General features: G+C 33.5%; 3 protein-coding genes and 1 long non-coding RNA gene across 4 annotated transcripts in view; 3 read left to right on the plus strand and 1 right to left on the minus strand.

Moving 5' to 3' along the window:
- Positions 1-5,983, plus strand: part of LOC100185122 (vacuolar protein sorting-associated protein 18 homolog) — a 10,287-nt gene extending 4,304 nt beyond the window's left edge. The window contains exons 10-18 of the mRNA XM_026839636.1: positions 580-699; positions 1,230-1,322; positions 1,837-1,973; positions 2,627-2,801; positions 3,106-3,249; positions 3,670-3,798; positions 4,137-4,198; positions 4,679-4,856; positions 5,561-5,983. Coding sequence (XP_026695437.1) covers positions 580-699; positions 1,230-1,322; positions 1,837-1,973; positions 2,627-2,801; positions 3,106-3,249; positions 3,670-3,798; positions 4,137-4,198; positions 4,679-4,856; positions 5,561-5,752 — 1,230 coding nt within the window. The 3' untranslated portion in view covers positions 5,753-5,983. The remainder of the gene's footprint in view (positions 1-579; positions 700-1,229; positions 1,323-1,836; positions 1,974-2,626; positions 2,802-3,105; positions 3,250-3,669; positions 3,799-4,136; positions 4,199-4,678; positions 4,857-5,560) is intronic.
- Positions 5,984-7,386: 1,403 nt separating this feature from the next.
- On the plus strand, positions 7,387-8,257 carry LOC113475467. Its single transcript, XR_003397218.1, has 3 exons — positions 7,387-7,811; positions 7,868-8,012; positions 8,125-8,257. It is a non-coding gene; the product is annotated as an uncharacterized LOC113475467 (long non-coding RNA).
- A 971-nt stretch (positions 8,258-9,228) lies between these two features.
- Positions 9,229-11,891, plus strand: LOC100179663 (39S ribosomal protein L24, mitochondrial). The gene is made up of 6 exons (XM_002121639.5): positions 9,229-9,512; positions 9,973-10,168; positions 10,626-10,683; positions 11,059-11,108; positions 11,214-11,323; positions 11,654-11,891. Exons 1-6 carry the CDS (start codon positions 9,373-9,375, stop codon positions 11,832-11,834), a joined length of 735 nt encoding a protein of 244 aa, XP_002121675.1. The 5' UTR covers positions 9,229-9,372; the 3' UTR covers positions 11,835-11,891.
- LOC100180412 (thiosulfate sulfurtransferase/rhodanese-like domain-containing protein 3) lies at positions 11,325-14,634 on the minus strand. The gene is made up of 5 exons (XM_002121954.4): positions 14,456-14,634; positions 13,996-14,167; positions 13,185-13,333; positions 12,384-12,531; positions 11,325-12,002 (listed from the first exon to the last, which is right to left on the minus strand). The coding sequence occupies exons 1-5, from the start codon at positions 14,505-14,507 to the stop codon at positions 11,948-11,950; spliced, it is 576 nt and encodes a 191-aa protein (XP_002121990.1). The 5' UTR covers positions 14,508-14,634; the 3' UTR covers positions 11,325-11,947.
- Positions 14,635-14,874: the final 240 nt, after the last annotated feature.

Below are 14,874 nucleotides of genomic sequence, written 5' to 3' on the forward strand. Positions count from 1 at the left end.
TATATAGAGTAGGGTGGGAGAAGACAACACATCTTTAACACAGAAAATCTGCTAACCTGATCATGTTTTAAACAATTAAAAACAGTCTATGGGAGTCGGGAGGATACGTTTTACAATTTTTTGAATATTCTTTGTTTACTACCAAATGGGACGAGGAAAATAGAATGAAAAGGTGTCCCATCTGTACCCACTCTATATTCTAAAATGTGTTGCCTTCGTATGTTATGTACTACTAGGCGATGAAATAATCATTAAAAGTGGGACATGTTTAAGTATATACAAACGAACAAAAAAAAAGTATGTAACTTGAAGTATTATGAAACAAATTCACAATAGGGGTCTGGTGCTGCGGAAATGTAACAGACAAAAATAAAATCCTACCAATTCTATATCAAAGGCAAAAAAGTATGTAACTTGAAGTATTATGAAACAAACTTAAACTAGTGATCTAGTGCTACAGAAACATAACAGACAAAAATCAAGTCCAATCAATTGTACAATAAAAAATATACAAATTTCGCCTAAATGGCATCGTCAGTCTGTTGTTCAAATATAGATTATCAATCTTTTAATTCCTAGGATTACGAGCGTGTAGTAAACCATCACATACAAAATGAGGATTATACATCAGCACTCGATGCACTGAGGAAACAAAACTCTGTTCCTTTGTATTACAAGTTTTCACCAGTGCTAATGCAGGTTTGGTATTCTATATAAATATTTGGGCTCAACAGCTATGCTTTTTAACTCGCTCTTTTTTCCCACTTTTTATCCATATTGTGTTATAACAACTGTTCTTTTTGATGTTTATTCCCTTTTCTTTTGTTTTTTATATAACATGATATTCGCAGTTTTTTTTCGAATTGATAAATAAAAATTATATTTTGTCCTTGGTTCGTAAACCTTTATGAAACCTGTTTGTTTTGTGATTCTAAATTTTTGGTTTGTGATCTTAAAAGACTGTTATTTCATCTGTCATACAGCAAGACATTATCAGGATTGCCAATTAAGTTTCAAATATGCCGCATTCTGTAGCACAGTCAAGGGTAGCACAGCCATCCTCTTCTTTAAAAGATTATAAATAAATAAAAAATTGGATTTAAAAAAAAGGGCATTTATTTTATTTCTCTGGCTGCACCACTGGCGGTTACAGTATTGGCGCTTTTAGATTACAAAAAAACAAATGCTAGAAGATTATTTTCAAAGTTTTGAATTATTTGTTTCCACAGCATATTCCCCAAACAACAGTGAACGCATGGATTCAATTAGGACGACGCATTGATCCAAGGCACATTATTCCATCCCTTGTTAATTGCACTGAGGTATGTCATTACATATTTAGATATACTTTGTATAGTAGGCTATGTTATATGTCCTATGTCGGTACATCACATTAAATCACGGTTAGCGAGCCTGCCTCTAACCGTAACCCAGAGGTAATGCGTTCAAGGCTCGTCGCTGCTATTGTAGGCTTATGTGTCCTTAGGCAAGACACTTAACGGCAATTGCTCCAACCTAGCGGCCACTAATGTGTTGTCCAAATTATCAGCCATACTAAAAAAAATCGCCCACTAAGTAACATACATGGTAACTCATAAGCTGGCACGAGGTGTATGAAACAGAACAACCTTGTTATAGGGCCGGTATTTCCCGGCCAGGTGAGCAAGTTATATTCATTACATTCACATTAAAAATATTTATTAATTGCAAATATTTGGTATCTGCACATTTTATTTAACAGTTTTGTGATATTTTTTTTTTCGGAATGTTTTTTAAAATGTTTAAAAACAATATTTTTCTTATGTTTGATTTTCAAGATATATATTTTGCATACAGAGAGGTTCAGAAACACACTGGATGGAAGCAATTCGATATTTAGAGTATTGCACAACAGAATTGGAATGTAGCGATCCAGCAATTCATAATTATCTACTTTCACTCTACGCAAAACACGTTCCGAATTCAGTAATCAGGTATTGTATATATAAACGCAAATTATTTTTGGAGGGATATTATATAAGGGTTTTGCTTCAAAGCGGTCATTTTACTTCTGGCATGACACCTTTAGCACATAATATTCAAATATCATGATTGATTTTTAAATAATTAATAACTGTCCATTGGAGTTGTGAGGATACGGTTTTATAATTTTTTGGATCTTTTTCATTTACCATCAAATGGGATAAGAAAATAAAAAGGTGTCCCATCTTCCCCCACCCTACTGTACATATATACTGTCAAGGATAAGCATTAGTAATTGCTGTGTCCTTTAAATGAGAATAATAAAACCATATAAATTAAGCTATTATTACAGAGTTGGCATAACAGGTCAAAAAAGTCTTAAAAGTGTAAATATATGCACCAATATTTTTATCAATAGTTAATATATACCAAGCAATGACATATTAGGACATCATTTAAAAACATAGGATTTCAATCTCACAAATTCAAAATTCTTGAATATGCATTGCATCCCTATGTGCAATAAAACATCTTTATTTGCTTTACAGTGCTTTTTCTAGACACAAATACCCATAAACCTGTTAAAAATTATTGTATTATTTTAATTGCTGTGCTTTTTCTATACAATACCCAAAAAGCTGTTAAATTATTTTATTAATTTCAGTTACCTCAGAGGACAGGGTGATGATTCCTCGGAGATATGTTACGACGTTAAATACGCACTGCGTCTCTGTCTCGGCAACAAAGATCCAAGTGCAAGTGAGACGCTACATCAAGCTTGTGTTCATATTTACACTGTCATGGCTTTGTATGAAGAAGCGGTTAACATGGCTTTAAAGGTGAAAAGAATATATGCATGTATTTTTAAAAGAATGTTATAACTTGAGATTTATACACCTCGTTCCAGCTTATGAGCTACCATGTATGTTACTTTGTGGGTGATTAATAATTTAAACAACCCATTAGTGAGAACAGAGTTGGAGCAATTGCAGCTAAGTGTCTTGCCCAAAGACACATCTGCCCACGATGGTACTAAAACTGTTTTTTTGTTCCATCTTACCAAGGTTGACATAAGTTACATATGTAGTAGCTTAAAGTGGGCATGAGGTGTATGAATAAAATTTTTTCCTCCATTCCACCCAGGTTGACGTAGAACTTGCGAAGTCGATTGCTGATCGTCGTGAATTAGAAGAAGATGAAGAAACACGGAGGAAGTTGTGGCTCTGCATCGCGAAGCATATTGTGCAGGAGGACAAGGACATTAAGAGAGCCATGAAGTTTTTACAGGTATTCGTGAAAAAGTCGGGCAAAAGTGGACATTTAGTGACACTTTATAACTTTTTTTTTAAAGATTTTGGAATTTGTTTTAAGTAAAACTTGTTTCTTTTTTAAATTTTTATTTTATTAAAACACTTACACACTAGTCAGTAGTCACACTGTTTGCATGAAAAATATGCAGTATGGGTGTTAGGGTAATAGGCTAAAATTGGCCTAAATCCAGGTCCTCAACCAGGAACTTAACCCACATAGAATAGAGTAATTAAAACACTTTTTTCAAAAACCCTAGTTAGTGTCATTCAACAATTTAACATCTGACTCAGGAAATAGTAAATGTCGTATGGTGGCACTATAGCATCAAAAGGAAAAAGACTAGGTTCTATGGTAATGTCATAACAAAAACGTAAACAATATTGTTTGTTTTTTCAGGAATCTGGTGACTTGTTGAAAATTGAAGATATTCTTCCTTTCTTCCCTGATTTTGTGACAATTGATCATTTTAAAGATGCGTTGTGTGAATCTTTAGCTGAATATAATAAACATATCGACCAGCTTAAAGTAAGAAACTCAGAATTGAGACAATAAGAATCACTTATTTAACAATAGTCGTTATAACACGAGTGTTCTGTTTTACACACCTCGTACCCGTTTACAAGTTACCACGTATATAATTATGTGGATGTTTAAAGTAGGGCTGAAAATACAGAGTCTGAATTTTGGGGATAAAGCATGACTGTTCGACTGTTATACCCTACATACAATACAATGTAAAACTAGAGTAAACAACATTTAAATAAACAATATTAAAGTTCTAATGAGAAGAAAATTGTGCGTAAGAACACTATTTTTTATTTTATTAGACTCCTAATATTATTTCTTGTTTTTATTCCATCCAGGATGAAATGAATGAAGCAACAAGCAGCGCTCATTCTATTCGTGCAAACATACAAGAAACAAGGTTAAACACTTATTTATGTTCATGTGTATTTTCATTTTACAAAGCATTAAGTCTAAAAAAATAACAACGCCACTCTAATTTTAAAATTAAAACAAACTTTTTTTACTATAATATATAATTTTTTTTTTTTTAAATTATGTTTTGAAAATATATCGGCACTCTAATAAAATGATTTTTTTATTTTTCAAAATTCTTCGTTAAATTATAAGGCCCCTCTTTTTTTTTTTTTTTCTATTTTTAAAATTATAGCGCAACTCTTATTTTATATTAAAAAAACATTTCTTGTCATATTACATAACTCTTTTTTTTATATTTTAAATTTATTTATTTAAAATTCAAAAATTTGGTTTTAATATATTATATATATATATATACTTATATACTTACATACTTAAAATATATACTTATTTTTTTATTTTCTTTAAATCATAAAGCCACTCTTAATTTTAAATTAAATTGATCAATTTTTTGTCACAACAGGAATCGTCACTTAGTAGTCGGGGGTACAGACAGATGTCAGTCATGTGACAAACTGCTTCTTACCAGAGCTTTCTACTTGTTTCCATGTCAACATGCTTTCCATAATGATTGCATGTGGAAAGATGTGAGGCCTCTTCTGATCGACTCAAAACGTGACTTGGCTGACAGACTTCAACAAGTAATTCCCCATATTTTTAACCGTCAACAATAACATGTAAACTTTACCTATATTTTTAACTGGAAAAGTATATTAATTTGTTAATATTTTATGTCAGAATCAGTGGTTAAGCTTTTAATTGACTTAAATATAACTTGCTTTATCTCGTGTGAGCAGAAAACGACAGTTGTTATAATTTGGGTGTTCTGTTTCATACATCGTAACCAAATGATACCGGTTTGAATGCTCGACGCTGATAGGTAAATATGTCCTTAAGTCACAGCTGACATTGATTTAACTCGGTGGTCACTAATAAATTACCTAAATTATCAGCCGTGCAAAAAAAAAACATCACCCACAAAGTTGCACATATGGTAATTTGTAAATGGTACTGTCATTTTCCAAGAATTCATACATATATGTAGTTTGAGTGGTAGAATTGGCCATATCTAGCCTTATTCCTGGGTAATCAACCATAATAGACCTGTTTCATTTATTTTAAATTGCATGATATAATATTTACTGCCAGGTAGTACAGGTGATTAGCTTTTATATAATATTAAATTAATATAAATTGTAAAACATTAGTCATCAACGTTTTTATGATATGACATAAATATTAACAGCAGTTAATGGTAAAGCTTGCGCAATCCAAACAAATTGTAAAAAATAATAAAAATTACAATAATATTTCAGTTATTAACACAGACTTTATTTTATCATAGAAACTACTGACACTTAATTTAAGCAACGATTCAACTTCCAAAGAGGAACGAAAAACTGCTCGTCAAAAACTTATCAAAGACCTTGACGAGACAATCGCGAATGAATGTGTGTTATGTGGTGAAATTGCCGTGCGATCCATAGACACACCATTTCTGGATGACACATTTGGGGGAGAAGAAACTTGGTCATAAATGAAAAAGTAATAAAATCTCACGCTGTGTAAATCACCATAATTCTATGCTTTACAATGTACATGTACTGTATTGCAGTAATTTAATATTTCTTGTTTAATATTCATTCATATCACAGCAAGTCTGAATTGGCATTGTTTCAATTTTTCATTGTTTTCAATGTAACTGATCGTGTGTTTTGTTCTTGTGCAATAAATATCCTATTCAAATTACGAAGTGAACATGACATTTCATCAAGACAGCTTATCTAAAATATTTTCATATTTGTTCATCATAATGTTAATAGGCAAGCTGAATGCTTAGTTTGGATTTTACAGAGACTACTGCACAAGATTAACAACTATTAATACAGACCAGGCCTTTTTTTATTAATTGTCAGTCTTTTGTCTATATAAAAGCTTTGATTTTAAATATTAAGTGACAGGTTCTAAAATCCCAGCTTTAAGTATTTGCAATTTCAACCTTTGTGAATCTGACGTTTTGGGTTTTGTGTTCTAGATGTTTCGTCTTGCTTTTAACAAAGTCAGTAGACATGATTACACTTTACTGCTAAATATAAATGAATAGTTAGTTAATAAGACATCGTTTGAGTCATAATGCAGAGTTTTGTTTTAACTAAGAGCAGACATTTTATTAGAAATGCAATCCAGGAAATATGATTGTTTCCGCATCCTTTGGCTCGCGTTTCAATTTACTCTGCAACAGATATCAAAAAAAAAGTTTAGGATGTTTTTATACAATGAACAGTTACATAAGTTTTTATGAGCTGACTATATTCAGCAATGGGCCAGTTATATGTATAAATGGTGTATATAATTGCTTTTTGTATTTAAAATCATGCACAAAATGACTAAAAGAAACAATAATAAAGCTTAGGATAAAGCTTATACGTTATTTACAATACGACAAAACCTTACATATAGACTTAAACAAATCTGTATACAAACCATAGCAAACTCAAAAATAAAATCCCTATTATATAAAACAACCTAAAAGTATCCACACTATCTGTTGCACAACTGCGTACGCAAAATGCCGCAATCAGAACCGGACAAAAATTCCTTTCCACGTGTTAAGTTCCACTGCTAGCAAGTACGAACTAACTAAAACTGTATTCACACACAAATTTGACATAACCTAAAACGGTTGCCAAAACGGTTGCCATTAAGTTCGTCTTTGCTGTTTTCGTACTTTTAATTGGCGGGGATTGACGGCCCCAATTACCGCAAGAGAAACAAAAATTGCTTGTGCACGTGGCGCCCTCTATAATATGACGAAGGAGGGGCTCCATGCCAGTGCATATTACTGTGATTCAACCAAAATATCGGCGGTCTTCGTCGCTATAGGTCCTCCCGACGTTGGTCCTCCTACCTGCACGTAAACGCTATACAACCTTCATGGGGTGGCATTCTCGGCTACCGACTAAACTAGTCGCCATCTAAATCGACCAACTAAAGATTTCGATCGACCAACTAAAGATTTCGATCGACCAACTTTTGTAACAAATAGGGCACAGAAAACTTTAGTCGGTATAGTCAAGATTATTATCTCTGGCCATTGCAGCAAGCACTTTTCTGCAGGACGTATTCAAATAGAACCCCAACCGTTACTTGCGCGATGTCTGGGTTCGGGTTAAATTAATCGCTGGTAAATCAAGCTTTTTATGGGCAAATGTTATTAGAATTCACAGTTCTATAAATATTCATACAAACAATTGGACACGGAATTGTTTTATGTAGTGGTATATACCGGAGTCTATGCATTTCCGTTAAAAACATGCTTGAACAATCAAGTTAGTACCAACACTGCCTATAATAGGTTATACAGGCGTAAAGCGGGACAATTTTTACTAGTCGTGATATTATCAGCTATTGCTTTACTTCACTCAACGAAAGCAGATGGTTGTCGTAAAGGTTTTCATTTTAATGAAAGTTCTGTGAAAGAAGTCTTTGCTTGTATAAACGTAATAAAAGTTATAAAGATGAAAAAAAGGCCGATATCCTCTATATAATGCACTTAATATCAGCATAATATCATTACAACTCTTATACAAGCCACGGTAAGGAACTTGTACAATATTTGTAATCAATGCTCTAACCATTCCTTAATTTTTAGATGAATAAGTCACTTCTTCTTTTGCTCGCTGTCGGACTTCTCGTCTTGATCGAAACTGGGCATGCTATCCCAGTCGGCCGCCGTCGTCAGGGTTCCCCACCATCACAAAGGACAGGATGGGATTGGAATCAAAGAAACCAAATGGGTAAAATGTTCTAGTATATATATAAATATTTGATAATTTTCAAACAACTTTCCTCTGATAATTTTAAAATAATTTTCTTAGCGCTACTTCATATTATATGTTCGTGTTTTAGTTTCAGTTGAAGACATCCAAGCCGTAGCCGATCTCCTGAACGCTGAGATGCAATAGATGCACCGCAACTTTATGTATTATTTATATAAACTGTATAATACACGTTTATTTAAATAAATGCTGCAAGAATCTAAGTTCATACGAGTTTGTTTTGCCTGTAACAGTTCATTAGTAAGCCTTTGGGAGAAAAAATACCTGTAAAAGCTAAGAACTGAATGGCAGCAACGACCATTACCCGCTACCTCTGGGTTGAAGACACGCGCGCTAACCAACTGTGACACGGCGCCGCATGTCGTGGTAATTATAACCTACAAACAGTCATCAAGCCAAGCCTCAATTTAAAACAACAAGCCAAAAAAAACATATATTTGGTTTACGGACTATAGAAAGCAACTATATAATAAGAACATAAATTGTGGCAACTCAGGAACACGTACACCCAGCACTACACAAAAAGAAACGATTGTTTAAAGCGTTTTCTAAACACTGAAGCCACACTCTATAGTCTACAGATAGCTCATTCAAATATAAAAGAAAATAGTTAGATTAAAACTAAAACGACTAACACCCAAAGTATTATATATAAGAACCTTACAACTATAACACTGAAATGAACTAAAAACACGAGCGCATGGCCAGACGAAACGCAAGAAAACCAAGGAATGTAAATTGCAATCAACGTGGAATGTAAGACGCGCGCCGACATCCGCAACGACTAAATTTACTGAATTTAGAAACACGCCGTAGTTTACTAATCTTGCAAACGATTTACTTAATAAAAACGACCCAGCTTAGACCTAAGAGCGTCTTAATGTTTTAGTTTTTCTTTCGTGAGAGGGTATAAAATAGCTTCTAAATCTATTCTTTGACTTTATTTCGATACAGCAAACAAATCACGCATGTTCTTTAGACTTTTGAACCCTAAACTTTGTTTTTAAGCACAATGTTTCCTTCAAGTTAGCAAAAACCATGCACTTTTCCTATACACTGTGTTAATTTGGACACAAATTGTCGATCAATTTGCCTTAACCACGACCTACAGTAGGCCGTGATATAGCTCAAGTTAAGGTATCGAAAATGGCCGCTATAGGTTCTGTATTCTAGACTTACATTGGTGTGTATGGTATGGTTTCGTACCATGCTTTGTATATTATTGTTATACACTGATCACTTGATGCATAGTGAACGCCGTCTATACTAACTTTGGTGAACACTAGTGCCTATTCGCAGTCTATGTTGGCATTTTAAGATGAGACTTAGCGCAAGATTATTTATTCTACGAGGACGTTCAAGGCTACCAAGTGATCCAAACGAAAGCGAGCGTCTGGTTAAATACGGTGAACGAAAATGGAGAGATTTTCAATCCCCTGTGGTTGACCCGCCGTATTGGTATGTCTAAACTTAACTTACAAATTATATTTAGTGCTAGTAAAAAATCAAACTTACTCAGCCTCGATAGGTATTACATTAGTTGTCTGGCGCTGTGAATGAATGAAACAGTCGTGTTACAACGACTGTTTTTGCGATGTATGTGACTTATTTATCCTTTCATGGCAGGAAAATGACTGTCGTTATAACACGCATCTTCTGTTAAACCGTTTCATACACCTTGTGCTTGTTGTCGAGTTACCACTTATGTAACTTTGCGAGTGATGTTTTTTTTGTATGGCTGACAATTAGAACAACCTATTAGTGACAACTGGGTTAGAGCAATTGCCATTAAGTGTCTTGACCAAAACACATTCGCCAACCTTAGTAGCAGCATTCAGTCTTGAACCCATACTTTCGCAAGAAAAATACTTCTATAGGCTTTTCGATTTAAGTTACATTTTTGGTATTTATTCGAAAGGTACAAATGGAGCAAAGATTCACCTTACCACCCAGTTGAACAACAAAAAATTCTAAAAGGAGAATATTTACAATGGTACCGGTACAATTTCCACAAGCAAAAAGTGATACCACCAGATGCGTGGCTGTTTCGCGTTGGAGATAAAGTGGAAATTTTGACGGGAAAAGATAAAGGAAAACAAGGGGATGTAATTCAGGTGCACATTGTACAGCTTGTTGGATCATAACCTTTACATGTTCCATTGCCATTTATTTTGTCTATGTTACACACTTCCTGACCCTGCATTTTAGTTTGATATACTGCTGTTGAGTATTGATATTACTTATCCAACAAAATTGACAATGCCAATGTTACTTTGTATGATCTTGCACTCTGTATTCTATACTTTTATATGTTGTTTCCTGCAATACATATAATAGGTAAGGTACTACCGTGGGCAAATGGGCAAGAGACTTAACAACAATTGTTCCAACCCAGTAGTTACGAATGGGTTGTCTAAAATATCATCCTAGATAAAAATCCCCCCAAATTCACTCACCCACAACATTCTGATATGTCGTAAGCTGGCGAGAGGTTTATATAACAGACCAGCTGTGTTATAATGACTGTCGTTTTCGTTCATTTATACAATATTAGATAATTATTCATAACAGGTTGTACAGCAGGGAAACATAGTAGTGGTTGGAGGTTTAAATTGTGAAAGAATAAAAGGTAGGTAATACTATTAAAATGTGTTTTGTTGGTAGCCATTTTTAAGCAATTAATGACATTATCTCCTTTATGATGCTTTTGCTGTTTTTTTTAGTTTATTTTCACCCACGACATGAATACATGATATATTTCCAGGGGTGTTTTAGGGGTCATACTTATGGCCCCTTTCTTTTATGGTGAGTTAAAAATAAAACAATCTCTTCCTGACTTCTTAAAAGTTTCCCTTCTTTCAGTTTATTTTTACATGATGGCCCCTTCTTTTTAGGGAAGAGGTTATAAAATGACACATTTGAAATCACCCTCATTATTTGTTTTTCGACTGTACCAAATCCTATACTTACTTTTCTAATTAAAAAGTAAAAATATATAACACAGGCAGAGATGGGATGCTGGTAAGACAAGAAAAACCTTTGGAGCACCATGAGGTAAAAACTTTGTAACAGTGTTATGTTTTGTGTGTGCTTGAATTTGTTACAGCTAAGCAACTTATCTTTTTTTAAGGTATTTTTTTATTAATGTTTTTTTTTAAGGTGACTTTGCTAGATCCAAAAGATGAAAAACCGGTTGATGTTGAATTTAGAGTGAATGAAAATGGACAGAGAGTGCGAGTATCTACGCGATCAGGTTATATTATTCATTGGTAAGTTTTCTCTTTGTTTGTATTAAAATCCTGCAATTCATATAGATCTGTGCAGTAACTGCAATAACATAATGGTATTGTTTTTGTGGTAGAGAATAAGTTAGCATGCAAAAAATGTAGCACTAAAAATTTTGTATGAAAAATAACAACAAAATTAGATTTGTTTTACTCTAGATTTGCAGTAAATACGTGGCAATAATTGTTTTGTACAAAAAAGGAAAATGTTATGAAAAATAACAACAAAATTAGATTTGTTTTGCTCTAGCTTTCCGGTAAATGTGTGGCAATATTCGTTTTGTAAGAAAAATTAGGAAAATTTTTACATTAAAGGCCGCCTGAAATACTGTGGGACGGAACTCCGAAAACAGAATACGAATGCCAAGATAAAGATACAACTTACGAAAATGCATGCGAGAAAACATACAAACCAACTCTGGATAACTGGCAAGATGAACTGAAAAAAATATATAAAATTTCTGATTCTCCTAGACGAGAAACGTTCTGGTACTAGTTCAACATTGTGTAATCGTGTATTGTGTATGTTTATAATAAAAAAATACTTAAGTTGTGTTGTGTAATTATGTTTGTGTAGGAAAAAATGCAATATTTCGGGAAATTATTTCTCTAGTTTCTGTTTAAAGCTTCCCAACCCCTGAACCCTCCAGGAAAATGTCTCGACCTGCATATGTAAGTAATTGTTAGGAATATTGGCATATTGTTTTTTTAATATTGTACAAAATATGGTGTAACATTGCTAAAATGTAGGTGTTGCTAGGAATATAAGCAAAACTGTAAAAATTTTGCACAAAATTTAGTTTGACATAGCCAAAATGCAGTTATGCTTATAGTTGTAAAACATGAAAAACCACATCAATTATTATGTTAAATATAATATACTTTTGCTGTTTAGAAGTATGGACATCGACAAGCAGGGTAAAACGGGATGGCTAAAACATATTTCCTGTTCCAAAAGTTAGAGTAACACTAGCATCACCTTGGTCTAATGTTACACTTACATCTATGGTTGTTATCACTCATTATGCAATTATACCACTCTTACTTTGTAAATCCAAGGTTATGAGCAGCATTGAGAGCAACTGTGCTTCTAACACCACCCATGCAGTGAAAAACAATCTTTGTGTCTTTTTCCGGTTTAACGGAGCCATATTTGCTTTCAAACTCTGTTTCACTCATGTTGAATGCAGATTCTGTTATCAAAACAAAAATTAAGTACCTTGGCTGTCAGTGGTTTGGTGTTTTTTAACCAAGGGATACTGGGTTTAATGCCCGATGCTGCTACTGTTGTGGGTGTTGGTGTCTTTTGGCAAGACACTTAGGGTAATTGCTCGAATCCAGAGAGACCTCAGAATGATCTAATTTTCAGCTATACTGAAAAAAACTACCAACCACATAGTTATACATGGTGACTGGTAAACGTCCTGGGGCCTATGAAATATTAATATAAATAATATTTCCTGGCCACATGCGATAAATAAGTCACACCCATTCAATTTTCACAACTGCTTAGTTATACATGGTAACTGGTAAATAGGCACAGATATATATATATATTTTTTTTAATATACATTTTTGCTTGGCCACTTGCGATAAATAAGCCACATACATTCAATGATAAAAAAACTAATATTTAACATTTTACCACTCCATGAAAAACCTGGTAAATAGGCACAGATACATTATATTTTTTTAATATACATTTTTACTTGGCCACAATAAAGAAATCACATTCATTCAATTTTTCCAACCACCTAATTAAACATGGTGACTAGTAAACAGACGCGAGGTGTATGATAAATACGTCACATTTTTCATTGAAAAAAATAAACTTTTAACATTTTACCGACTTCCTCATAAGGAATGTTTACCCAGCGTTGGCTGGCAATCTTTCCAAGCTCTACGATTTCTTTATTTGTTCGAACATCAATTAAATAAACTTCATTATCATTCATAACGTTCAACATGTCTTCATTTGAAACCACTTTATCAGGGCTGCAAAGTGGTAATTTTCATTAGAACAATAATAATAATAAGACTTTTATTTGTCTCTTCCATTACAGTAGCGAAGATAAAAACGGTTAAAACATAGAGACAGGATATAGCGATTCTTAGAAACATATTTAAAGTGTGGTTGCTACACCTAGCAGACAAACCATTTTTGCTTAATTATTTCCAAGGTAAACTTGTAAAGAAAACAAAAAAGTATGTAAACAATCTGGTGGTATGACTACAATCATTTGACACTATAACTAATATATAACCCATCATTTTTATACTGTAAAAAAATGGCAAATTTTATAACTTGCAAATTATTTTCAGAACCCTGGCAAAATGATTAGCGCGTCTGCCTCCTAATAGAAATTGCTTTGACCCAGTGGTGCATAATGGGTTGTCTAAATTGTCAGCCATACAGTCCCAAAAAATAATCACCCATAAAGTAAGGTACATGATAACTTGTAAACAGCATGAGGTGTATAAAACAGAACACCAATGTCAGACTCATGACTAGTAGTAATGTTGCCTCGCTACAAGAGGATTAATAGGTCCCATTTTGCTTTTCATATTTAAGTTTCTCGTCTAATCTAAAGAATAAATAACTAATCAATGTTAGGCAGACTGGCAGAGCATATATAAATATAGTTTTGTGTATATACCTTAACTCAACATTTGATGCCTTAGAAATGCTCCTTGTGATAAGGGAAATGTTTTTCACTTGCATTGAAACAAGATTGGATTTTGGTGAAATTCCATAACTACTAACAGGGCTTGTATGAAATGATGCGCAATAGAGACTTGTGTTAAGTCTTGCAGGAATGGCTCTGGCATCTGGGAGTACAAGAGTTAGTTCTGGTTGTTTCACAATTAACATTTTTATTGGTCGCATATTTTTTTACTGTGGCTTAGGGGTTTCTATTCTGTATGGGTGAGGTCTTGGGGACCTGGGATTTAGGCCAGATTTGGCTCCTTACCCCAAAAAGGTTAGTGGTTGGATTGTAATTTGTAACTGAAGAATACCATGTTCAAAACTTGGTCTCCACCATATAAACATACTTTTTTTTATGCAAGGATACATACATTTTATTTTGTTATTTTTTATTACTAAAATTTACTTACATAATTGTGATAGATTAAAGATGTGTATTGTGCGTAAAGCGAATCTTGACATTTTTAGCTTAGAAGTAGAACAAACAGAATAAAAAACAGCTGTAATTTGAAATAAATATGATTTTTAATGTGTATACGCATAGAATGAAATCCATTGCGTCTTTTCGGTCATGATAGCGGAACGGGAAAGTTTACAAAAGCGAAAAGATAGGTAGTAACGATAAAACAACAGTTGTTAAAACACGATTATTGACAAAAAAGAAAGAAATAAAGTTTTTGATGAAAAATATTAAAGTTCTAATTGGAAAAAAGTATGCGTTGGGAGTCGAGACACAACGGGTACATTATAACCACTGGAACGTCTGGAACACACGTCTCTCACATGTAACTGTCTGCATGTTAGCTAAACTAAAGCAAAGTTCACATAT

This window comes from Ciona intestinalis, unplaced genomic scaffold (genome assembly GCF_000224145.3).
Source record: "Ciona intestinalis unplaced genomic scaffold, KH HT000542.1, whole genome shotgun sequence".
NCBI lineage: Eukaryota > Metazoa > Chordata > Ascidiacea > Phlebobranchia > Cionidae > Ciona > Ciona intestinalis.